Source organism: Gallus gallus, chromosome Z, assembly GCF_016699485.2.
Source record: "Gallus gallus isolate bGalGal1 chromosome Z, bGalGal1.mat.broiler.GRCg7b, whole genome shotgun sequence".
Lineage (NCBI taxonomy): Eukaryota > Metazoa > Chordata > Aves > Galliformes > Phasianidae > Gallus > Gallus gallus.
Window position 1 is genome coordinate 40,538,654 of NC_052572.1, and position 25,211 is coordinate 40,563,864.

The window sequence follows — 25,211 nt, forward strand, 5'->3', positions numbered from 1 at the left end:
TACAACCAGCTTGCATCCTTGGCCTGTCAAAGAAGGCTTTCAAGAAGCTCTTAATTGCTTAATTATTGTTGAAGAATGACAAAGCTGATGTTCTACTAACACTCACCTACTTTGTTTCTCAAATCACATCCTTATTGCAAATAATCATTATTCCTCCTAGCTCATATATAGACAAGGATATAATGAAACAAGACATCATTTTCTTACCATCATTTTATAACTAGATTATCCCAGTATGACAACCTTTGGCTTTGCAAATAAAATTTAGCTCACCAGGTCTGATGCTGATGCTGATGCAAAGATCTTTTCCCTAGTTTACTGCTTCCCTACTTTACTGCTTCAGGCTGTCCCTTGTGCATCCCCCTACAGATTTCATTATTTCTACCAGTTACTCTTCACCCATCTGTCCTCAGCTGTAATTCACCTCTATTTATCAGGACCCTCTCAGCTCCTTGTCTTCTTCCTGCTAAAGGAGAGAAGACAGCAATCAGTGACCTCTCAGCAATCCCAGTCTTCTTGAATTTCCAGAACAAGTAATTTTGTGTTTCTTCCAGGTTAAGTCCTTCAGTCAGGAAAGAGGGAACACAAAATACACTCCATTATAATTTTCCAAACCTGTTTTATTTGAAATAATGACAACATGCTGAGGCCATCTCATCAAGTTCTTCAGCAGTATTTCTTTGCATGCCCAGGCTCCCCTAAGCAACAATCCTACACCAAGAAAACTTGCCTGCATTTGGAAATTTAGTAGATTACTACCTAACTCAGTGAACACTGTCCAAATGTAACACATAAAACTGTACTAACTAGCAAAAAGGATTTATACCATTAAGTTTTAGCTCTCAGTTGCCATGAACTTGCAGAACATAGAAATTCAAGTAAGACTTCTCATCTAGAAGTAACCTGTTTTATTTATTTGATTCACTGTGGTTTGTCTGTGACCTCAGGCATACCTTGGAAGTGTATTTTACATTCTGTTTGCACAGCAAAATGGGGTCCATATCCACACCCTAGAATCTCTTAACACAGTGAACACTGCTATCACTGCTCATGGATATACACTTCACTTGTTTTGTTCCGTGTGTCAAGCTGCCCTTTGCATGCTAGCTCTCAGGTCCTTCTATTTGCTAGATTTCCTGAGATAACCAAAGCATTCGAGCTTGGGGTTTTGTTTTTGAATTACAAAAATGAGATAAGAGGCAGTCTTAATTAAAGTTACTCAAACTTCTCAAACAAATTTACCATTAAAAAATGGAAAATCCTGCAAAAATGAGATGGTAATATGCTAAAGCAAAAAAAAAAAAAAAATCCTAGAGTGGAGTAAACTTACTATCAATTCACTTAGCAAGGAGATAGAGCTTGTCTCTGCTGAATTTTGAGTGCTGTGGTCTCTATTTGTACTCCTGAATGATTATCTTGCAAATAATACAGCAAACATAATGATTCCAACTACCTGAGGTATCTGAGGTCTGCAGTAATACTGCTGCGTACAAGCCCTAGCCTCTCCTTGTGAGAATCACAAGATGCAGCAAAGCACTGAGGGCTAGGACATGATGAAATCTTTATCAGTGAGTACCCCCCAGCTCTGGAGCAGTGACAGTGTGGAGGCAGTCCAGATGGCTACTCCTCTCCCAGGCACTTTGGAGGGACACAGTGACCCTGCAAACAAGGGAAGAGTATTACAGCTACACCACAATCAGTGCAAGCTCAATTACTCCTCTCTACAAAACAAGAAAGGCTAAGGAGGAAAACAGCAAACCACAGTAATAATTTATTTCTCCACACACTGCTACATGATGTAGAGCCCATTCTTACTCACCTGCTCTGCAGCAGATGAGCTCCAGATGACTAGCGGATGCTCCACCCAGTCACCTGAAGAACTAAATGCTCCTCGTGAGCCTGAGGTACAGAGAGGATAGTATTAATGCTTTTGTCCCAGATTTTGAACGTTTGTATTCATTCTTGCAAAGCTTTTAGGGAGCTCCAAGTTAAACAGCTTCCATTAACAGCATGACCCCAACAGTAATTTTTATCCTTAAAATCTAGATATGCATCCTACAGTGCACCCCATAGGAACACTAGTAACAGACATTTGAGGATTAATTGACTAATTATGGACAGAAAACATCACGGAAATAAGCATTTCTGTTAATGTCACCTTGTATTTCTCAGGTGGACTGGGCAACATGAACCAGCCCACTTCCCAAGAGTGGGCTCCTGAGCAACCACTGCTCCTCATAGCCCCTGTTCAGTCAAATATAAAGAATCACAGAATTGTTCATGTTGAAAGGGACCTTTAAAGGTCATCTAGTCTATCGCCGCTGCAGTGAACACAGACACCTACAGCTAGATCAGATTGCTCCAAGCTTGGTCCAGCCTGACCTTCATCATCGCCAGGGACAGGAAATTTGAGCCAAAAATCCCAAGAACACTACTATTCTATCCTGCCTAACTAGATATTCACACAGCCTTGTTTAACACTGCTGCATTCTAGCTGTCAAACACTCTACAAAATCTCCAAACCACAGACTAAGGTGGGTGGAAAGCAAGAGGCAATCTTTACCTCCAGAAATTCTCATACTCTGTTACTGATAAAGACAGTCACTCACCCTACAAGAGCTGCGCCGGAAGTAAAGCCCTCTATTTTATTATTTTGGCCCACAGTGTCGGAGGCAGATGTTGATGATGTGGCAGTAGAGGACGAACCTTCCCACTAATATTCCACTACATTTTGTTGCTGGGTGAGAAATGGCAGCAGAGGGGCAGTCTGACGAAATGGCATCTGACATGGAAGTGTATATGAGAGCAAAGATACATCACCGAAGTCCTTCATGTGGAAAAAATTGCGCGTGCTGAATGTTTATGAAGACCAAACAGAGGATGTGAGTACAGTGAGACAGAGTCGTGCATTTCAGCAGTGGCAACAACGACATGAAAGAAAAGCCATGTTTCAGACAGCCATGCAGATTTTTATGAGCATGGCATGCAGACTCTTGTTCACTGCTGGTGAAAATGCATAGCTAATGGTGGTGGTCATGTTGAAAAATACTGTGTAGCTGTGAATTTGCTGTGTCAAATGGTGTCATTGTGTTCTTTGTATCTGTTGTAGTTTCCATGTAAATAAATAGGAGGCATTACTTTCAGAGTGACCGGTATATTTCTCTACCAATATAACTCACAACATCTTATTAATTGCCTCGCTGTCATGGAACTCTTCCAGAACCTGCTTAATGAAACTTCTTATGCCAGCTATGCCATGGAAAAATCAGAGATTAAACTATTTTTCATTCACTTAGCAGAAAGCATGTTGCATCTCAAATTTGTAGTCAGAGCTCACATCTTTATGTGCAGCCTTCGCCATTTGTGCTCTCCCTACGTAAAGAACTAAATTACATCACCAGCATACAATCCGTTATGGTTAGGGCATTAATTAGGCAAAGAATGTCATCAATATTAGAGCAGACTTGGCACCAGTTAAAGCAAATCTGCATAGATGAAGGAGCAATCATGAAGGCTTTACAGACTTGCTTTCCCCAGAGTGTCAAAAATCCTTCCTACATGCCCTCAAGTGCTGGAGTTCGGTTTTGATCTCTGATTAAGCTGAAAGACGCGTAAAAGAAGGCACAGCATTATCTATTGACTAAGCATCTGACACAGCCCTGTGTGCTGTTTATTCCAGAGAGTGCATAAAATATCTTGCAGTCATGAAATGTGTCAGAATGATGTTTACTTTGAACAGAAATACACAACAGCCTTGTTTAGAAGGCAGAAGACTCTCTCGGCAAGAAACTCATCTCATGATATTTCCATAAAGAAATAATGCTGTAGGAATCCCAGCACACCTTTGGGAGGAGAGAGTACTTTCCTTTTTTTTTTTCTTTTTTTTTTTCTTTTTTTTTTTTTTTTTGAGCATACATTTAGTTGTCTTAGTTCAGGAATTCATGGGAAAGGATACATAGTTCAAATTGAAAACAACAGTATTCTAAAGAAGTGGATCCAATTTTAATTACCAAGTAACATAAATTCTGTATGGACACAATTGGAAAATAATTCATTAAAGCCACTTCCTCCTAGATTCATAACTTTTCCTCATCATTCTACCTGAAGAAAAAGAAACGCTCAGCACCTTCCTCAAGCAAACGTTTTGCTTTCTGCATAAGCCATGAATCCTCTGGAGACAGAGGAAGCAATGAGAGATTGGGAAATGCAGTTTCTTCTGTACCTCCCAGAGAAGTGCCAAACATTAGTCAACAAAACCCCCTGGGAAACTTTTCTCAAGGACAAGGGAGCAGAGAAGAGCTGTCAGATCTTTAAGGAAGCTTTCCTTAGGGCACAAGAGATCTCCATCTCCAGGTGCAGGAAGACAGGAAAGGAAGGCAAGAGACCAGCATTGCTGAACCAGGGCCTGCTGGTCAAACTGAAGAGCAAGAAGAAAATGCTCAGGCAGTGGAAGGAGGCACAAAGCAACGTAGGAGGAGAACAGGGATGCTGCTAGGTTGTGTAGGGTGTGTAGGGATGATGTCAAGAGGGCCAAGGCCTTCCTCAGTCTTCACTGGCAACTGCTTTTAACACATCCCTCGAGCAGAAGCTGGGGACTGGGAGAGAAACGTCCTTTCCACTATCAGCAAAGATCCTTCCAACTCGAATCATTCTACGATTCTGTTTGTGCAGGGCACAAAGTAGCTCTGCACGTTCACAGTGAACACAGCTCTTCTTGTCTTCTCAAAATACCAAAAAAAATTGGAAAAGGAGGAAAACCACATTTTGATGCAGTGAACAGAAAAAAATGAAGCTCTGTTTTAAACAGACTGTGTGGCCAAGGCTGAAAGGAAAAAGGAGATCTGATTACTTATATAGTGAAAGATAAAAAAGAGAAGTTGTACAACACCACACTTTGCACCAGTCATATGCCTTCACAGATCAACTACGTCATGAGGAGGGACCAAAAACAACCTTGCCAGAAGAAATTAAGGATGCATGTCCCTCTTCACTGCCACACGTGTTCAACACTGCATAGCTCTGGAGTTACAGGAGGGATGCATGTACCTCTGAGATAGGCATCCTGTAAGAAAAATAGAGAGGTCAGAGTGCACCAGAAAGGCAAGGACATCACAGACCTAGCTGGTGATCTACCTGGACATGAAGAAAAAACCACTTGGGCCTACCCTGGAAGCACCTACTAGTTTTCATCTTTCCTGGAGTACCAGTGAAGCACAACCTCTCTACACAGGAGAAAGGCACCAGAATCAGTACTGGTAATCAGTGCCGTCACGCTGACTGAAAGCTCCACTTCACTTATGAATGGTGAGGAGAGAAAGAAGGGAAAAGCACCAGCACCCAAATCTGCATCTTCCAAATCAACAAAAGATACTGCTACTCAAAACTATCAAAACCAACCTAACAGAATCTCACTGAATAAAACAAAAATTCTTCCATCCTCAGAATATTACCTAACCTTGATAGAACTGAAAAAGAAATACAACTCCCCTGCAGTTTTTGGATTACAGTGATATCTCCTATCACCAAGTAACAACATCATAAATACTCCAGAGTGAAGAAGCACTTAAGATGATAAATTTTACAGCTATAAATACAAAAACACCATGTTTATATGTAATTTTTCAAGACACAAGATATCCACTGAACTATTTTATCAGACCGTGACAGAAAACTATACGTAATTTTCTTTAAACAAGACAGGATGTCTAAATAAATTTTAGTACACACACACACACACAAAAGAAATTAAAATGTGTGAATATTCATACAGGGAGCACGTCAGCAGTGCTACGAGTTTTAACAGGAAATTCACCTAGTGAGGAAGGGAGGCTTAGATTTCAAAAACTATCCATGCTTCCTGATTCTATGTGAAAGCCACTTCAAGCTTGCTTGAAGACATAGAAACATTTCCAGAATTCCTGAAGCAGTCCAGCGTCATTCAGAATTTCACATAACAGTGGAAATGGGCAACAATCCATACTACAAAGGCTATAAAGATTATGAAATGCTGACTCCAATTCTAAAAATATATAAAATCTACTAAGGCTTTAGGGAAGAGTGAAAAGAGACAATATGAGTTGAGAGCAGCCAGCCTAGCAGGTCATGAAAATAGAAGAGTTTTACGTTAAGTAAAAGAAATTAAATTGTTAAGAATAAATCACATTATGAGTAAGAAAGTGAAGAAACTGTAGTTTCCAGGATACATGAGGCCTCACTGTTAGAAAACAGGATTGTTATAAATCACAGCTTGCAAAACAAAGATACAACAAAAATGAAGATAATGCAAAAATCTTGCAGTTGCACAGATCATTACAGGTACGTTATATGCCTACATACGTTACCAAATGCAGACGGTATATGGCCAAGAGCAGCAACATTATAAGAAATGAGTCAAGACAGTTCACTGAACCAGTAAACTATGAAAGATTACTAAAAGATTCTTAAAAGTAGTATATCTGATAATCACTATCTAATGACTAATGCCAGATCAACATCAAAATGATGAAGCAAAAAAAAAGCATCCTGGAAAAACAAACAAACAAACAAAAACCTCAATGAGACTAAGCAGTAATTAGCATAAATCTATACAAATTCTCTGAACATTCTCAATGAAATAACTACAGGAATCAGCAAACCAGGAAACGAGGAAATTATATTTGTTAACATATCTACATTTCTCTTGTGCATCTAACATATTCTGCCCCACTTCCAAAAGGAAGAAGTGTACAAAATTATAACTTAGTAGTTCCAAGAATTATAAATACTGTGAAAAGGTTTAGAAAGTGTTCGGAGGAATGAAGAAAAGGATAATGAAAGAGAGATGCTAGCTGATGAGTCTCAGAAGCATATTGAAGGGATCTGGATGTATGCATGGTACTGATGTCCTTTGCAGTGAAGAAACAAGCAAGGAGTTGCTGAAAGGCAAGAGCAGATACCAAAACCAATGAGTCTCCAGCATGGAATTACAACTCCTGCCCAAATCCTGCCCAGCTCTGTGTGGTTCTTGCTACATTCACACACAGCATTAGCCTCTATACGGCAGGGAGATGGCAGGATGGCAGGTTATCTACATGATCCTAACTAGAACACAAAGCTCATTTCTGACACCTTAAAACAAAAATGCAAACATCAGTAAGAATGAGAAATAGATTATAGTAGTAAAAATTACCTTGTCTGTTTGGATTACAGATTTACCAAGTTTGCATTCTTTCACTGGAAAGCACAGCAAAGAAAGAGACTAACACAAATAGCACGTATGAACACCAGAAGAGTGTAGTGAGCGCTGCCATCTTCTCCGCAATGCTGAAATCCCTACAGATGTTAGTCTTGCCTTATACCCCACACAAACCATCATCCAAGTCTTAGAATTTCTTCTTTGACAGTAGCATTCCCCCCCTTCTTGCTGAATTTAGAACTTGGAAGAAGTACACAAATTATTTTGTACAGCCTCATAATTGCAGGGCTTATTATGCATCCCCTTATTGCATTTTCCTTGAAATTATACCATAAACTCTTCGGGGCAAGACACAAAACAGGCTCTGATTCACAATAAGCTACAGAAGTAAAATTATTAACTGGTGCACATAATCCACACGGCACTGAAACTGCAGAGGTTACTGTTCACTTTTCACTTTGATGTTCTGCTCTTTCTGCTTTAAGGCACATTTGCCTACAGAACTTTTTCGTTTGGAGTCTGATGATTCCTGCTCAAGTCTTTCCTGTTCTGATGCCTGTGAAATACAAACTGTCAGACCGTATGAGAAAACTAATCCGGAAATCCTGGCAACGTGAGTGGATTCTCCAGTCAAAACAGAAAAGCCTCCCTGGTTCTGCACCTAGCAACTGACTGAAGCACAGCAAGCTGCTGGAGTAATTTTATGTGAATGGCTGAGTCTGCACACTGAATCATTCACAGCACCGTCTGTAAAAGCCTCTGTTATTTCTCTTCTTTTTCCAGGATGGAGCTCAAGGAAATTCACACGAACACAAGAAAGTGGAGTCAGTGTGTTTAGTGCACCCCACTTCCCAGCATGCTGAATGTCTCAAGGAAAATCACTGGGGTCAGCTGAGTTCAGGCTGATCCTTCACAGCTTCAGTTTTTAACTCAAACCCTAGGTAACTGTCCCACCTGTATACAAGAGCAACCATCACTCTCTGACTGAAGTATTTATCTTAACAATGCAATTTGAAACAGACAGAGTGGAAGTGAAGCATGAGTTTCACTTTACTCTGAAAAGACTAAAAGAATAAATGTAGGTCCTGTAGCATGTCCCTGGAGTGGCTGCATCTGCAATTTCACAATTACTATCAGAGAAATAGCCACGTCTCATTTTTTTACTCCATTATGTGGTTTGGAGTTTGTTGTATCAGTAAAACTGAAAAACAAATAAATAAAAATGTAACAACGTTAGGTACTGATCTCCTGATCACAGACAGTACTTCTGCATTAGGCCCTATTGCTAAGAGCATTTAAAAAGAAGTAATAAATAGCAGCCATCATTATCATCATCTTCAGGAATCTGTCATCCCAGGAGAGATGACAGCTTCAAAACCGAGGCTACAACTGCAGATCCTAAACACAGAAATTCTGAAAGCACTCACTGAAACCGTGCTGCTCCTCACTTCACCACCACCAATTGTTAATGATGCTGCATGCAATACTTCAGATTTTCCATGTAGAATGGTAGTGTTATGAATCCAGTCAACACTTCACAGGTTTTAGTATCATAAGCATAAAAACTATCTTCCATCATCAGTAACATCTTTTTTGTATGTGTTTTCTGAGAACTGCGATTGCACCTCCACTAGAACCCATAAAGCATTCTGTTATGTGGAACTCCACTCCCATGCTCTTAGATCATTCCCTGTGCCAACCAACATTCCTCCCAACCAATTCCCAGGCTACTCTGGGCAATGAAGGCCTAGGAATAATTCCCAAAAGGCGGTTCACACAAAGCTGCTCCGTTTCAAAGACAAAAGCAACTTAGTAGTTTCTGCATCTGGAAACAATATATACCAATACATACAAACACATATATCAATACAGCCTGAACTTTATGCACTGAGTTCCATAGGATGTCAACATCAGTACTGAAAATGCTTGTTACTGCTCTTCAGGCTCTTTAAATTATTTAGTAAATTCTCCTTATGGAGTTTGAGTTTGGGGCAGAGGCAGGAGGAGATGGTTTCCCAATCTGCTTTCTCTTCTGCTTCTGTTGCAGTAAGGTAACAGACCAACAAAAATGAGGGGATACAGACTGACTGTATGATAAAGGTTTTACGAAGTGTTGTCAGAAATATCAAAAGTTGTCTGCAATGCACGCCCTTTAAGGTTTTATGTTACAACATCAAGCCCAAAATGGCAAAATGCAAATATCAAATTTCCTTCTGAAGTCTGATTCCCTTCCCAAGAAAAAAAATCACTTTGAGACAACACATTTGCAAGGAACAAAAAACATCTTCTGTGCAGATTGTTTCTTTCTTCCTGGGGTTTAAGCAAACAAGGGAGAAAATACAAGTGTTTTTAATGAAGATTTTGACTCATTTTACATTTTCCAAATGAAACTTTTCAAGAGCTGTCAATCTGCTGTCACCTAATATTCACTTCAGTATTTTTATTCTAACTAACTTGAATTGCCAGCTTTCCAGTTCTTGTGGCTCTAGCACTTATTTGTTTTAGTGAAGCTTCCATTGAAAAAAGACTTACTGTATGTAGCTCACATCTTGCCATTTCTGTCTGCGAAGAACGTTCAGATGTTTTGTACACTTGCTTACTCTAGTACACATTTGTATGACTCATTTTATCTCCAGTTTCCAGCACTACTTCCACTCAGGAAACTCTAACTCCCGTGAACAGTAACCGTGAATAGCATGATTTTATTCATGCTTGGCCTACTACTGAAGTAGTGAAGTGAGCTGGATAACAGCATCTATCTTGACAGCACACTGAAATAGCAAGAGCTGATTGTCAATTCATCCCCATCAAAATCAAAGCATTAAACACTGAAAAGAAGAAAACAGGAATGTTTTTTTATGAACAGAGTGCCTGCAGCTGCAAAGGATAAAATAAACTGAAAGTGGAAGATGGTAGGAACAGTTTGTGTGTTTGCTTGTTTTTGTTCTAGAAATAAAAAGATTTAATGTCAATTTATTTGCTACAGAATTATTACAATTGTGTTTTCATTATCAGACAAGAAATTAAAACAGAGTAAGAAGAATGTAAGCCAATCTGAAAAAAAAAGGGCAATTTTCAAAGTCTAGAAAGCAAGATGAGAGAAAAATGACACTGCAATTAAGCAAGCAGCAATGGAGGAATAGACGGGCAGCTTTAACTGAAGGAAGGTTCATAAGGAAATATTTTCCATATGCAGCAGAGAAAGATACAGCAGAAGTCATCTGGTAACAACAGGAAAAGGAGAGAAAGATTATCAAGATTATCTGGATAATTTTTCAGCAGGCTGATATTACCCACACCAAAGGCCATTAAGAGGGAAAGGCCAGGGGGGAAAAAAATCCTAACAAGAAAACCTAGAGAAGAAGAATGACATTTCCAGCATGTTTGATTTGATGAGCCAAAATACCAAGAAGGACAGAGACCTGTACTACAGAAGACAGCATTTTATCAGAGAAAGAATCAGCCTCCAGACCTTACAACCCAACTGCTTTTTTAAGGAAGAAGAACGAAATAAGCTACCCTTCCTTCCAGTCTCTAACCTAAGTGTTTCAGCTTTATGTTTCTTAGATACTGTAAGTTCCAGAGGACTACCAACACCCTTATGGGCAACATCCAGATCTCCCTAATTGTCCTTCTCACAGAAAAGGCACAAATCTCTTTTTTTGTTAAAGATAACTTCAGGGACACTGAAGTATTTTTTTAATCAGTCCTGAACTATACAGAGAATTCAATCTAGGCAAATACAGATGAAAAGTGAAAACACAGTCCTTTCTCAACAGTGATTAGTTCTGGCTGTAACTGTGGGCCAACTGATTCTTCCAGATCATTGCTTCTCCATTGCCTCATGTGCTAGATCAGTACAAACACACTGAAGATGGTGAGAACATCTCAAGGTGCAAGAAAACTGAGAGTCCGAGGTGCCAAAAGCCCAGCCAAGACAAAATAGGGTAACGAGTTGGTGCAAGTGGAAAGCACTCTGCACCCTGCATCTCACAGTTGCCGCTTTCCGCTGCACAGATTCAAAGCAACAAATAGAAGTTTGCAGAGCTAAGCTGTGCAGCACTGTGTCTTGCATTTTACCATTTCCTCTTGTTATTTCTACAGTACCACTTCTATTGTTCAGCCAGTGTCAAAACACCATGACAACAAAGAACATAAAAAAACTGTTTCAGATCTGTAAGGAAAAGGTGGATAAAAGTATTCAGATTATACCAATATTTTAAATCAGCAGCTATCCCTTTAGCTTGTCACTGCTAACTAGTTAACTTCGTGTAACGGTACCTGCGCTTTTCCTATTTTTCCCACCACTCTGCAGCACCAGGCCTCCCCAGTACATTGAAATATTGATCTACGCTATTTGTATTTACTAAAATATATATTTTTCTTCAACCCAGCATCAGGCCAGTCCTCACAGACACATGTAAATTCCCCCACACTTCTTTACTAGCAGCCAAAACACAGTTCACAGGGAACACACAGAGACAATGAAAGTTGAAAGCACTGCCCTACCAACAGGGAATTTTCAGATTTCGTTCATCAATCACACAATATGGAGCAAGAAAAAAAGAGGGAAAAAAAGCTAATTCAACATCATTAGTAAACTTTATGTAACACAAAAGCAATTCATCTGCATATGATTATAAATTGGATAAAGTCCCACACCACCCAGAAGTTTAAGGATTTTTATTTAAAAACAATAAAAAAGAACAAGAGAGTTTGTGAATTGGTAGGAGGGCATCCGTACGACACATAGGTCTGTGCCTTCCTGCTACCTGAGATAGAGAAAGCAGTGTTAAGCATCCACTGATCTTCACAAATAGTTATTAAAATCCACTCAGACAAGATAATGGGTTTGTGGGTTGTGGGTAAGAACTCTCAACACTCCAGTAACTTTCTAGTAACGCTTTCCATTTCTTGTTTTGCTTTCAGCCCTGGAGGAAGCTAAGAGCCCATCCATAAGCACTATTAAAAAGAGAAAACATTACTGCAGACTTAATAAAACAAGGAAATGACCGCAGAGGTAGGTTTAACCTCTAGTCCCAGCTTAATTAGACAGGCTTTTCATCTGCAACTCTTGCCAAGTGTACCCGTTGTATCTGTGCAATCAGAGGCTTGAGCATAAAACATAAGCCCTGGTATGCAGCTTTTAAAATATGTCAACAAAACACAGCACAGAATCCCTCATAACCTGCATCCCCTTCCTTATCTCATCTTACTGTTGTGAACCGTTACAGCATCATCCCTGCAGCTAAAGGCGCTGGATGGTTACAGCTCTGACATCGCTTACAGGATAAATATAAATTCACTAAATCTCCTGCCTGCTGTCTACATAATCCATTAACCTTTCCCTTTCCTCAGCCACGCTTCTGTGGCTCGTTCTCATCTCTGTCCTCTCTGCTTTCTTCATTTTATGTGCATCCTTCCCTTCTCCTCTTAGTATTGTAAATCATATTCAGCACAGATTCATAGTGAGATTCTTCCCCACATGGACAATGCTCTTACACCACATGGCCTCAGTATGACCTACTATTTTTTACAGGTTTTTTGAGAATTTTAAAAGCAACTAAAAAATCCTGGTAACAAATTTATATTAAACTTAGCATCTGTCTGCAAGATACAGACCAAGAAGAAAAATACTCAACAAGAAGAAAAGTCTCCAGATATCAGTGCATTAACAAAACAGAGAGGATAGTGTATGTCACATTTAAGAAGGGGGGGGGGGGGGGGAATGAAAAAATAAAAAAACAAAAATTCAAGCTAGTAAACTAAACTCCTAGCCAAACTATGGGTGCTGCAAATTGCACAGGAACTGCTCCTGTATGAGGAGCAGGAAGGCACAAAGCCATCTTACACACCTGGATCATCAGGAGCAGAAGTAATCTCACTTTCATTTTCAGCTAAGCAAAAGAAGGCATAAGGTCTAATAACAGACCATAAATAAACCAAAGCTGTCTTCCGCTTGTTTTCTTCACTATTTCTACACCAGTTTCTTAAAATTATATAATCTACCTGCAAAAAAGCAGAACATCCTGCAACAGCAAGTAATCTTTTAGATAGATACGAAAAGAGAAAGTTGTTTAGCCTGGTGATAATTTTGGGAATATCAATGCAGATCTTTGTTTGAGAAGTTTCATACAAGGCAAAGCCACTGTCATAAAAAGGTCCCAGTGCTCTGCAATTTCAGATCTGGGCTAACTGAGGTGCAGGGAGATGCTGGCACAAAGTATTTCTACAAACAAACACAGAGAAAGTGAAGTTCACTACCACTGTCAATAATAAGCAATAATAGGGAAGATAAGCTCATTCATGTCAACCCCATTTCTGCTTTAGCGAATCTAGAAATGAACAGCTCAAGGAGTAAAGTAAAACTTTTATTTTAGAATCGAATAACATCTTTAATATAGTGTTTTTCTAGAGAAAGGGCTTATATATATATATATATATATATTTTTTTTTTTTTTAAACACAGAATCATAGAATCACCGAGATTGGAAAAGACCTGCAAGATCATCCAGTCCCACCATCCACCCATCACCAATAGTTCTCACTAACCCATGTCCCTCAGTACAACATCTAAACGTTTCTTGAACACCTCCAGGGTCGGTGACTCCACCACCTCCCTGGGCAGCCCATTTCAGTGCCTGACCACCCTTTTGGAGAAAGAATTTCTCTTTCAGACACACTCTCTCTTTCACAGAAAGAGTTCCTCATACAGATACATTAACTTAGAGCTACAGCAGTTCCTCATGCTTAGTCATACTTTAAAAAAATGAATGAAACAGTAGTAGCACACTCAGGAACCACTTCAGCTAAACATGGTATACTTAAGCCCACACACTATTTTAAGCATGCCAGGGAAGCCAGGGTGTACTCACATACATAATAATGAACACAGTACCATAACAGGACCTCGACCTTACCTACTGCTGATATAAGCACAAGTAACCTCCCAGAATAAGCCATGGAAAAAAAAAAAAAAAAAAAAAGTATTTTCCTTACTACTAACCACGTTTATGTTACTGTTGCTAAAAGGTTAACTAGATGCTTGAAGCTTTTACAAGAAGCCTGCATAATTCGTTATCTCAGTGACTCAGAAAAAAAGAATCTCATTAGCAACTCCAGAAAGGAGGTCTCCCCGTGCTCCTGATGTGCTTCCAGCAGTTCTGCAGACCTACTTCTCCCACTGCCCTCCTTCAGGCCTGGGCTCTGTGCTCCATCAGGCAGCATCGACAAGCAGGTCACCTCTCTCTTTCTCTCTTGCAAATGGAAACAGACAGTGGCCGCTGCCCCCCGAGCCTGTTTTTCATAACTTCTCCATTTGAGCTGTGCCACTACAGCTTCACCCTGCACTGCTGTAAGACTGCCCAACGCAGGTCCCAGAGGGGCTCAGCAAATAAACAAGTCATGGGAAAATAAATGTCATCACAAGAATTAGTTAAGTGTCCTTCGGGCTCCAGCTCTGTGCTGTGCCTGTCAACACTCCAGCTAATTTGCAGTCATAAAGTCTCTCAGATGAAGAGGACAGTGCACTGCATCCCGACCCCTGAGCTGCAGCCCTAGCCTTGAGCAACTTGGTGACCTACATGGCATCACACAGCTCGATAACCAGTTGGCTGGAGCCTGCAGATGCAAGAATCATTGCCAACCCTCCTCACACCACCCAATGTGCTGCCACCGCACTGCTCGCAATAAAATGCAACTTTCATAAGCAGGCATTGCTAGCCTCCTATGCAGCTGAAGCACTGCTTTGAAAACTTTAATAGTTAAAGAAAATTGTGTTTTATTCTCCTACCTAAATGCTATGACATTCGTACAGCAAAAAAAAAAAAAAATACACAAAAATATGCAGCACTTAAACACATCCTCTCCCACCTTAATTTCCCAATGACACCTCCCAACAGTTCAGCCCAATGGCTAACAGTTCTGACTACAAATTTTGTGGGGCCCAATACCTATGGTGTATCCACAAAGACTGTAATTTGCAGACATCTGAGCACTTAAGTGATTCTGGGCACCATGCATGAAAGGCAACTGCTGGAAAGATGTAACTGAAAAAGCAGAGTTTGGAAAACTGAGAGGGCTGAAATGCGGCATATCTTCAGCTACATACAGAACCATTTGGACAAGCCATGCATCTCCCCCCCATCTGCCTCAAAAACACAGTACCCGAATTTCACCATTACTGATTGCAAACTGAGTCCTTAAGAGACTCTGCTGGCATTTCTCAGCAACACAGTATTAGGCTTTCTTATCCTCTTAATGATTGTTGTGGTTTAACCCGGCAGGTGGCTGAGCACCACACAGTCACTCACACACTGCCTCCTTCCCACTGGGATGAAGGAGAGAATCAGAAAAAGAAAGTAGAACTCATGGGTTGAGATAACACTGTTTACTAAGATAGAGAAAAGGAAATGGATAACAGTTATGACTACACACACATATATATGAACGTGTATAAGAAGCACTGCACAAGCAATTACCACCCCCTGCCAGATGCCCAGCTAGACCCTCGAGCAGCAGAAGAAAGATGAACTTCCAACCCCTTAAAAACTCATTATGCTTGATGTCATATGGTAAGGAATATCCCTTTGGCCAGTTTAAATCAGCTGTCCTAATTCTGCTCCCCCCAGCTCTTTGGGCCCTTCACTGCAAATGGCCCTGGCTGTGTGCAACACTGCTTAGCAGCAGCTATAAGCAGCAGTGTGCTACCAACATTGTTTTTCTCCTAGAATAAAAACATAGCATCGTACCAGGCACTCTGAAGAAAACAATTTAATCCTTGCTGAAACTAAGATAATATTCCTTATTCCGTATCATTTACCTCACACTCAGGTCCCACCATTTCTACACATTCTAATAACCTATCTTTGTTTTTACATACATACACACATATTATTTCAATAGTCCATGGGTCACCCATTTAAATTGTCCATAGTATTCATTTAATTCAAAACTTTAAGTTCCATCTGTCACAGCAGCTCTTCGGTATAGGACGATTCAGTGTTGGAAGGGGTTATTGCATGCAGAAGCTAGTTCTGATTCCATCAAAGTTTGTTCTTCCTTAATCTGGGTAGTTTTTACTGTAATACTGTTAAGAACACAAACAACAACCACAATAATGATGGCATACAGTATTACTTAGCAATTTAACATACACAATCTAAATTATTGTCTGTTCTCACCCAGCATCAAATCACCTTGAGATATACAATGGACATCTTCATCCTTCCACATTACCCACCATGTGCACCCATGTCCTTGAGCAAAAGAAATCCCACAAATAGGTTTGCTTGTGCCTGAGGCAGGAATAACCTAATCTGTCTCGCCCAGCATGTACTTTATGCGCACCACCAGGTCTTTATCACCTTCTATGGCATTCAGGAGGTTTGACTGGGCAGGACCAGCTTGATTGGCATGGGCCAGACCCCAGAATGCTGCAGTGATTTGTGCCTCTTTAGGATTGCCAGAGCAACAGCAGAATTTTTCCAAATATTCTACCAGCTTTTTGGCATTCTGCAGTTGCTCAAAGATGAAGTTCCAAACCACTGGGAATGCCTATTGGCCTAGGCACCTGCCCATACCATCCCACACTCCCTGCCACTCAGAATTATCCCACCTCAGGGCAGATCTCTGGGTGATATACTTAAACAATTGTTTAATCTTAAAGATAACGTGGAACATATTCATGACACACAGCAATAGGAGAATGCTGGTTTGAAAATCCTACAGACAATCAAAACTCTTAAGAGCTATTGTAACATTGCTTGAGCTCTAGGGAAAGAAGGAGAAGTGAAAGGGAGGCTGAAGAACTTCTGGAAAGTGTCCTCCCCTATCTCCTCCATAGCTGGGTTCCCCAAGGAAACAAGACAAAGAGTTAATTATTAATAGCACCAACAATATGGCTTCCCCAAAGATGACTGCAATGATGAACAGACACAAAACATTAGTTTCTCAGCGGCTAATTTCATCATGATATAAGCCAGGGCTACAAAGCATAACAAAATAAAAACTTTAATCCAAGTCCCAGATAAGACAACGCAACAAGGAAATTAAGCATCAAGCAAAGTGCTACACAGTATAGTTCCATGAGAAGACTCTCAAGGAGCTCCGTAATAGGGAAAAAATCGTGAGCAGCAATTACCAAACTACCACAACACACTGTGTTAGCACGATCCAGTCAGGTCTGCTGTTATCTCAACCCTTCGAGCCCCAGCTTGGGCACCAATTTGCCTGCTGTGTTTTAACCCGGCAGGTGGCTGAGCACCACACAGTCATTCACACACTGCCTCCTTCCCACTGGGATGAAGGAGAGAATCAGAAAAAGAAAGTAGAACTCATGGGTTGAGATAACACTGTTTACTAAGATAGAGAAAAGGATAACAGTTATGACTACACACACACACACACATATATATATGTATATATATATATATGAATGTATATAAGAAGCACTGCACAAGCAATTACCACCCCCTGCCAGATGCCCAGCTAGACCCTCGAGCAGTGGAAGAAGCGATGAACTTCCATACCCTTCAAAACTCCTTCCACATGATGTCATGTGGTAAGGAATATCCCTTTGGCCACTTTAAATCAGCTGTCCTAATTCTGCTCCCCCCCCCAGCTCTTTGGGCCCTTCACTGCGAATGGCCCTGACTGTGTGCAACACTGCTTAGCAGCAGCTATAAGCAGCAGTGTGCTACCAACATTGTTTTTCTCCTAGAATAAAAACATAGCATCATACCAGGCACTCCGAAGAAAGTCTAATCCCTGCTGAAACTAAGACATGACCAAAACACAGCTGCCCAACAAGTTCCAGCTGGCACAGCCCTGGCATCGCTGTGGTTAAGGCAGCAGCACATCATCTGGGCTACTCAGTCTTGCTGAAAATGCATCCATGTGCATATGTCAACAGACTTGGAATATTTTTTTTTCCATTCACTAATACAATTGTAGTGATGTGAAAGCTCCTAGGAAGTTTTGCCTGCCTTATACAGTTCAAATACAGATCTGATCAAGAGGTTAAAGGTACAAAGTTTCAAGAGTTGCACATGTCTAAGATAAGTACATAGTACAGCGAAGTTACATCTCCTCTGTAGATAGGTAGGGAGTAGTCACCTACACGTATATATGCAGTTCAAAGCAGCGGAAAGAGTGCAATGTAACTTAGGGCAGGAAATCTCCTCCTTGGCTCGATGTTTCTGAAGTGGCCATAAGCTAACACTTCCTAACATCGGGATCTGCATTTACATGTAGAATTTCAGCACCTATCAGTCACAGGGGAAATCTGAGCCCGTCCCACCTTTCACGTCTTTTTGGAGCACAGGCTCGGGAAAAACAGAAGAGTTCACAATGTAACTCAATTTTTAGGATTACTCTTGGAAGTAGAGCATCTAAAACATTTTAAGCTGTGGCATAGAACACCGTTCCCCAGCACATACAAGGAATGAGGAATGGCAGTGTGATGCACCCCAGTGCAACTTGGTGCCCCAAGCTGTTGCTCACCCTGCACCCTACTGCACCACGCAGGGCTGGCTGATGCCTGCCTCACGGGCACCAAAGGGCACACCTGCAGCACAAGGAAATCTTTGCACTTTAATGCTGCAGAGCTGTGATGGTCTTTGCTGCCACAGATCCACATTTTTAAGTTCCCTGTTGCTTAAAGAGACTCGTTTCTGAAGAAAGCAGACAATTGATGCAAAGCTTGCGTTAAGCTCTGAGAAAAGACTCTGCAGGCCATTCTGCTCCCTGCACACCAAAGCTATGATCTAACAGCCATGCTACTCAATAACAGAGTACCACAGCAATAGGGAGACAAGATGTTTTGGTTATTTCCTGATACTTCCAGGCTCCTGAGGCTGAGTGTAACCAGCATGAAATGGCTCCACCGCAACCAACAAGAACAGCGTTTGGTTCAAGCGCAGAGGTACCGTGCACCTGACAGTACCCTGCTTTCGGATGTGGCCAGTCCTTCTATAGGACTGCTGACTTGATTTACAGCCATAGGTGTTTCGTACTGCCACAGGGAAAAAGAGCGAAGATCAACTGTGAGCGTCCAACAACTTCCTAAAGGACCGCTTTTGTCTCCCATCTGGCTGCTACGTCACCTCAGTGATCTGCTCGATGAGCAGTGCCCTAAGGCTCGCAGTCGAGGGGTCTTGTGAGCCCACACTGTCCGCCCGAGTTCGGCTCGGGCTGGCAGTCCTCGGCACAGACAGCACCCACACAGCAGAGTAGGACTCCTGCCCTCTTCCTCCCCACCCTTATTCCTCGAAGGAATAGGAAGGGACTAAGGGACCGCGTAACGGTGACTGCCGCGAACTTGCTTTCTTCTCAGGCGCGCACTGTTACCACTGAGAACCCCGCTGTAAGTTACCCTCCGCATAACACCGGCGGGTTCGCACGCCAGAACTCCGTTTCGCCCGCCGCCTGCCGAGCAGCACTCCCGCGCCGCGGGCCTCGCTCCCGCCGCTGGCCTCGAGCGGCACCGCCGAGCGGTCTCCCTGCCGCCACCCCGCGCCCCACGCCCGGGTCCCCTCCCTCGCTCCGCCGCCACTCGCGCCGCCGGCAGCGTCCCGCGGCTCCGGGAGCGGCCGCAGACTCCCACCGCGCCGCAGGTGCGCGGAGCCGGGCGCGGAGGCGGCCCCGCCGCTGCCCGCGGTGCCGAGCCGCCGCCCGGGCCCGGAACACAGCCGCGTCCCGGCGCCGCGCTCCCGATGCGAACGCGCGCGGAGCCGCCCCTCTCTGTCCCCGGCGGCACCTGGATGTGACAGGAGATGTCGGAGTCGTCCAGCAGCCGTACGGTGCATTTCATCTCCGGGCTCAGCGACCTGATGCTGGAGCTCCGGAACCGGATCATCCCGGCCACCCGCCCGCCGCCGCCCCGCAGGCAGCCGCAAGGGGCCAGCCTGCAGCGGCGCCCGGCCGACCGCGGCACGGCACGGCGCGTCTCGGCTCGACTCGGCTCGGCTCGGCTCGGCGGCACCGCCCCTCAGCCCCGCGGCGCCCCGCCGCCCGCCCGCCTGCAGCGGCGGGGGCCTCCGCTGCGTCAGCCCGCGCCCCGCTCCCCGGCCGCAGCATCCTCCTACACCCCCCCCCCCCCCCGGCCATGGGCCGGAAAGGGCAGCGCACCCCCTGGGTGTGGGGTTCTCCCTGCGTGACCGGACAGCGTCCGCTGTCCTGTGAGGGAAACCGGGCTGCCACCCACGGGTGTGCTGGCGGTCCCAATGCAGCCCTGCCAAGTGGGAAAGACAAAGCGAAAATTACCAGACAGGACGGGTGTGCTGTGAGGGAATACGAGAGGACACAAAGCAACTTCATCTGAGAGTGCAAGTGTTGGAAACTTGTGTCCTCAGGGGAGAAGATGGGTCCATTAGGGAGGAACTGCTGTGCAAAGTGGGAAGGAAAACACAGCACCTGGTGGCTTCACTATGCTCACCACCACAAACGCACCTAAGTTTGTACAGAGCCCTGCAAGTTACACATGAAGCAGTCACTGAAGCTGACCATTCCTGTGCCACAGCGCTGGGCTGTGTGGCACAAAAAGCAGCGTGGGATGGGATATGGTAGTTTCACAAAGGGAAAAGCGAGCTGATGGCTGCACACGAGGCATACCTCAGTCACTCTGCCCAGTTATCTTTGATGACATGTAAACTTCCATATTCATAAGCAGTTCTGCTTGAAGGTAACGTTCTTCAGAAATCCACTGAGAACCGCTGAGCACCACTATGCCAGCACACTCCTCCTTTGGATTTCTGCTGGACTGCTAACAACAGGAAGTGCAGGAACCACAAACAAGTGAGAAGTGCATAATGTTCGCTACTGATGGCTAATAAATATGCAAAGCCCTCTAATGTGGAACATTAAAAAAAAAAAAAAAACCCTAAGTATATGCTTCTTGTAAATGATAAACACTTCCAGTTGTGCAGTGAATGGTGAAGCAAACCAGTCAGTGCTTGAAAAAAGATTATTCACCTCAACAGCCACAAGTTAAGGAAGATGGTCATTACCAGCTGAGATACCAGTTGTGGACACCGCACTTGTTAATAACAAAGAAGTGGTTTTTTACCCCTTAGTCTTGCAGCGTGGGAGCTCAGTAGATGCAGGATTTTAGCTCACATGTGAGTTTACTCTGAGGCAACAGATCTTCTTGCCTACAACAGAGAAGGCACCTTCTCTGCCTATGCCACATATTTTCCCCTTCCTTCTGCCTCTCCCCATCCCCAGAAGGAGCAGGGAAGCAGCCAAGCCGATGGTGACCTGAAGCTACAGGCAGCTCAGCAGAATGGTGCCCAGCTGGCTTAACAACAGGCCACTCCTATCTTTTGACACTTAATTTGCTTCTGGAGTACATTGCACCATGTAGACCTGAGGTGCCTGAGAGCCCTGTGAGACAAGTAGCAGATTTCTATGTCAGGTATCACTGACATACAGCCACAGAATGCTGTCATACTACTGTCAGACATACTACTGCCACAGAATATGGCAGTGCCTAGCAGCACGTCAGCAAGTAAATGAACAACAACAAAAGAACCCTCCATCCCGTGTAGAAGAATAAAGCAACATTAACAAATACCCTACCCAGTCTGGAGCTGCAGGATGTCAACTTTGGGGCAGAACTGTGAATCAGGTATTTAGGACTACAGTCTCGTTCAAAAAGTGTGATGGGCCTTTTTTTCCTACAAATAGGGGGGTCTTAAATGTCTCATACAACTACAAATCATACAGAAAACCAGGGATGATGACTGAGCCACAGCCCTTTTTGCCACAGCTTGAAGGCCTGACAATTCTTACTCAGCTGGTACATGGAGAGTTCACCTGGGGAGTCCTGTACTTCAGGCAGTGGCATTAAATAGCACAGCTAGTATTAGAAAACACAAAGCAATGCACAAAAAAAAAATGGTTCTGTTACTCATAAATGCTGGGATGATAGATGAGTATAAGCCTAAATATACTTCCTGTACAGTGATCCCATAGTGAGCTGTCAGTCAGCGGCTGCTCTTGCTGCCAAGTCCAGGAAGGTGTCGGAGTGCTCACCTGGCTTTCACCCTACAGAGCTGGAGCAATCTGGTAGGGTCACAGAGCCACGTAAACAGGGCTGCAAGAACAAATATTGATGGGTAGAAGCATGCTTGAAGTATGCTTCAACACCTTCAGGACTGTCCGTAAGCATGCAAGGTAACAGCTGCATTTTCATTCTTTGTTTATCTAATGGGTATCTGAATTCATTTGCTTAAGGCAGAGAGCATCAGGACAGAGTAAGGGGTACTGACTGGCCCCTCCTTCCTATTTGACTAGGAGTTGCTGCCAGCTATGAAATTAAATTCAGTGGCAGGAGGCAGCACTAATAACTTCAAGTAGTACTTTGATTTCTGTGTGATTCTGTGTGGATCTAAATTACAGAATATAGTAGTCACAGAATCATAGAATCCTTAGAATTGGAAGGGACCATTAAAGGCCATCTAGTCCAACTCCCCTGCAATGAATGGGGACATCCACAGCTAGGTCAGGTCGCCCAGGGTCTGATCCAGCCTTGCCTTGAAAGTCTCCAGTAACAGGGCATCCACAGCATCTCTGTGCAACCTGTTCCAGTGCCTCACCACCCACACTGTAAAAGATTTTTTCCTTGTATTTAACCTAAATATACCCTGTTTAAGTTTGAAACCATTTCCCCTTCTTCTATCACCTCAGCTAGCACTGAGACAGTATTCCAAGGAATCTTTTTAAGATAGCTGTAGTTAGCGAAGTCTGAGCTGTGAGAATCAAAGGCTGACAGAAAAATTTGCTTCCTATGTGGCCTAGGCATCCAGTTTTACAGAAGAAGATTTGAATCATTTCTGAAGGACCCAGTTCACAAGAAAAACTTGTTGCTATGAAGGCCCCAAGTTTACAACATGTGTACATATTACTCTGCTTTCTTTAGAACTGCCTTCAAGGTACACACCTCCTTTGTGTAAAACGTATCCAGAGATCAAGCTTAAGTTAGCAATCAGATAATAGAATTGGGGTGGGTATACAGCGCGTCACTCAAAAATAATGACAAAGATCTTCAAATGTTTTGTACTCAGAGAGATCACAATACTGGAAACTTCACGTAAAATATTAATGCATATTTCTATATTTCTCATTACTGTAATTCTAAGAGCATTTAAAGATATATTTTACAAATAAAAAAATATTTAAATAGTACAAGTCCTACAGACCGCAGTGAGGGCAGAGTTGAGCCAGAAGCTGAAAATTTAACTCACAGAGGATTTCTACTTCCTTTTATATTCCAAAACCATTGCAGGTTCGTTGCATGAAAGAAAATGAATCAAGATCTGTAAAATACCACATTATTGATGGTAGCATCAAAGTACCAGAATTCTCAAGTTTGTACTCGACAGGAAATTTTTGAGTAAAACATGATCTCACTACAAATCTACTAAAAATGCAGAGCCATCAGTGAAATATTAGGTCACAATTACACCAGCAGAAAGAGCTAAATTCCTACTGACATCAGCAGGGGTGTATCAGAGCTTGCTTGGCACTCCTTGCATATAATCACCAGCACGGCTCACAAGGGGGAGCAGGGGCGAGTCAGAAGAATGCACTTGCTTTCTCTGCTGCAGTTCAGTGATCTCTGCAGAGATTCAGGAAGCGCTGGGAAAAAAAATGTTACAGTACTGACGCAGAAAAGGATAGGTTGAATTTACTGTGCAAACTTCTTAGCAAACTTCCTGTAGATATCGCCTGGAAGCTCAAGCATCTGTCAGCGTTTATCTGAGTTAGACCACACTGACAACATCGCATTTGAAAGCTGGTTACTGGAACAAACTTTCCACTGATTTTAATCCATTCAAGCTAACTACCATAAGGGCAAACGTCATCTCAGAAGCTTTGGTTCAGATAGCACAAAGTCAGTGAGACAACTGTCACAGTTCACTGATTCCTAGGACTAGCTATGATGTTTCTGCCAGTGGAAACTGAAATGTTTCTTTGGTAGATTCTTCTCTTTTGAAAACAGGAGTTTTTCAGTCTTTTTCCAGCATTGTTACCAGAAAAAACTACAGCAAGCAGTGCTCTCTCTCGTCATTCCCTATAGAGCTTCTCCAAGGATTCTCCTCTGAGGACCCTGTTTGTTGCCAAATACTGCTCTCACTATTGTCTGTACAGTTGCTTTCATAAAAGCAATACAGCAAGTTACCTTGCTTGTTAAGAGCCTCAAAGAAACCTTTCAGTTTACACTGCTGGAAGACTAACAGGTTTTGCATGTGACAAAACTGGTGGTTTCAGATATCTACAGTTGATTCATTATCTAAAGGAACATGAATATCTTTTGCTGAATGCAAAGTGGCTGTCATATTCATGTATCTCACTGATCTGTGATGAATCAAAAGAACATTCCTCCACCAGAGACTTAATAATCCAAACAAAGGTATTCTGCATCTGTGGACCAAGATGAAAATCTGAGCTCTCCTTCCTTGACTGTATTTGTGTGAACTGAATAAGAATATTGCAATATATATATTGCTTTTGTCCACCTAAAAAGTTCACAGAGGTACATTTGCAGGTATTGTCCACCTACAGCTTGAATTACTCCTCTTATGAAAAATACTTACCTAAGTCATCATTTACTAAGGCTCCAATTCAAAATAATCCCATGTTTTCAGCTAGTGAACTTTAGTAATGTTGGAATGATAAAAACAAGACTAAAAATTGATCATTACTGTAACACTAGCACCTGTCATAAAATAGATAAAAACTACACTAACACAAGTTACCAGATGGCCAGTTCAGCTACTTCCTCAGAGCCAGGCTCTGAAGAGCTCTCACAATCCCCAAAGCCGAGTTTCTGAGCGTACAATGAAATAACACCCACTGCACACCTATTTTATGTCTTCTTTTCTACTATTCATGTTCCAGGGTAGAACGTAACTGCTGATAGGCAGAGCTTGCTTGCAATAGTCTTCCATTTCTGTGTCTGCTTGCACAAGCACTTCCAAACATCTGAAAGCTTGGACAAGTTTTGGTCACGTTCATATAATCATAGAATCATTTA

The 25,211-nt window shown here is 42.5% G+C and overlaps 1 protein-coding gene across 3 annotated transcripts in view; it reads right to left on the minus strand.

Moving 5' to 3' along the window:
• FRMD3 (FERM domain containing 3) overlaps positions 1-25,211 on the minus strand; it is a 159,742-nt gene that overhangs the window by 123,691 nt on the left and 10,840 nt on the right. Inside the window, exon 1 of one of the 3 annotated variants that reach the window (XM_003643038.6) lies at positions 19,932-20,128. The exons of the other annotated variants lie outside the window; for them this stretch is intronic. Coding sequence (XP_003643086.1) covers positions 19,932-20,030 — 99 coding nt within the window. The 5' untranslated portion in view covers positions 20,031-20,128. Of the gene's footprint in view, positions 1-19,931; positions 20,129-25,211 lie in introns of those variants that run through there. 3 annotated transcript variants of the gene reach the window in all.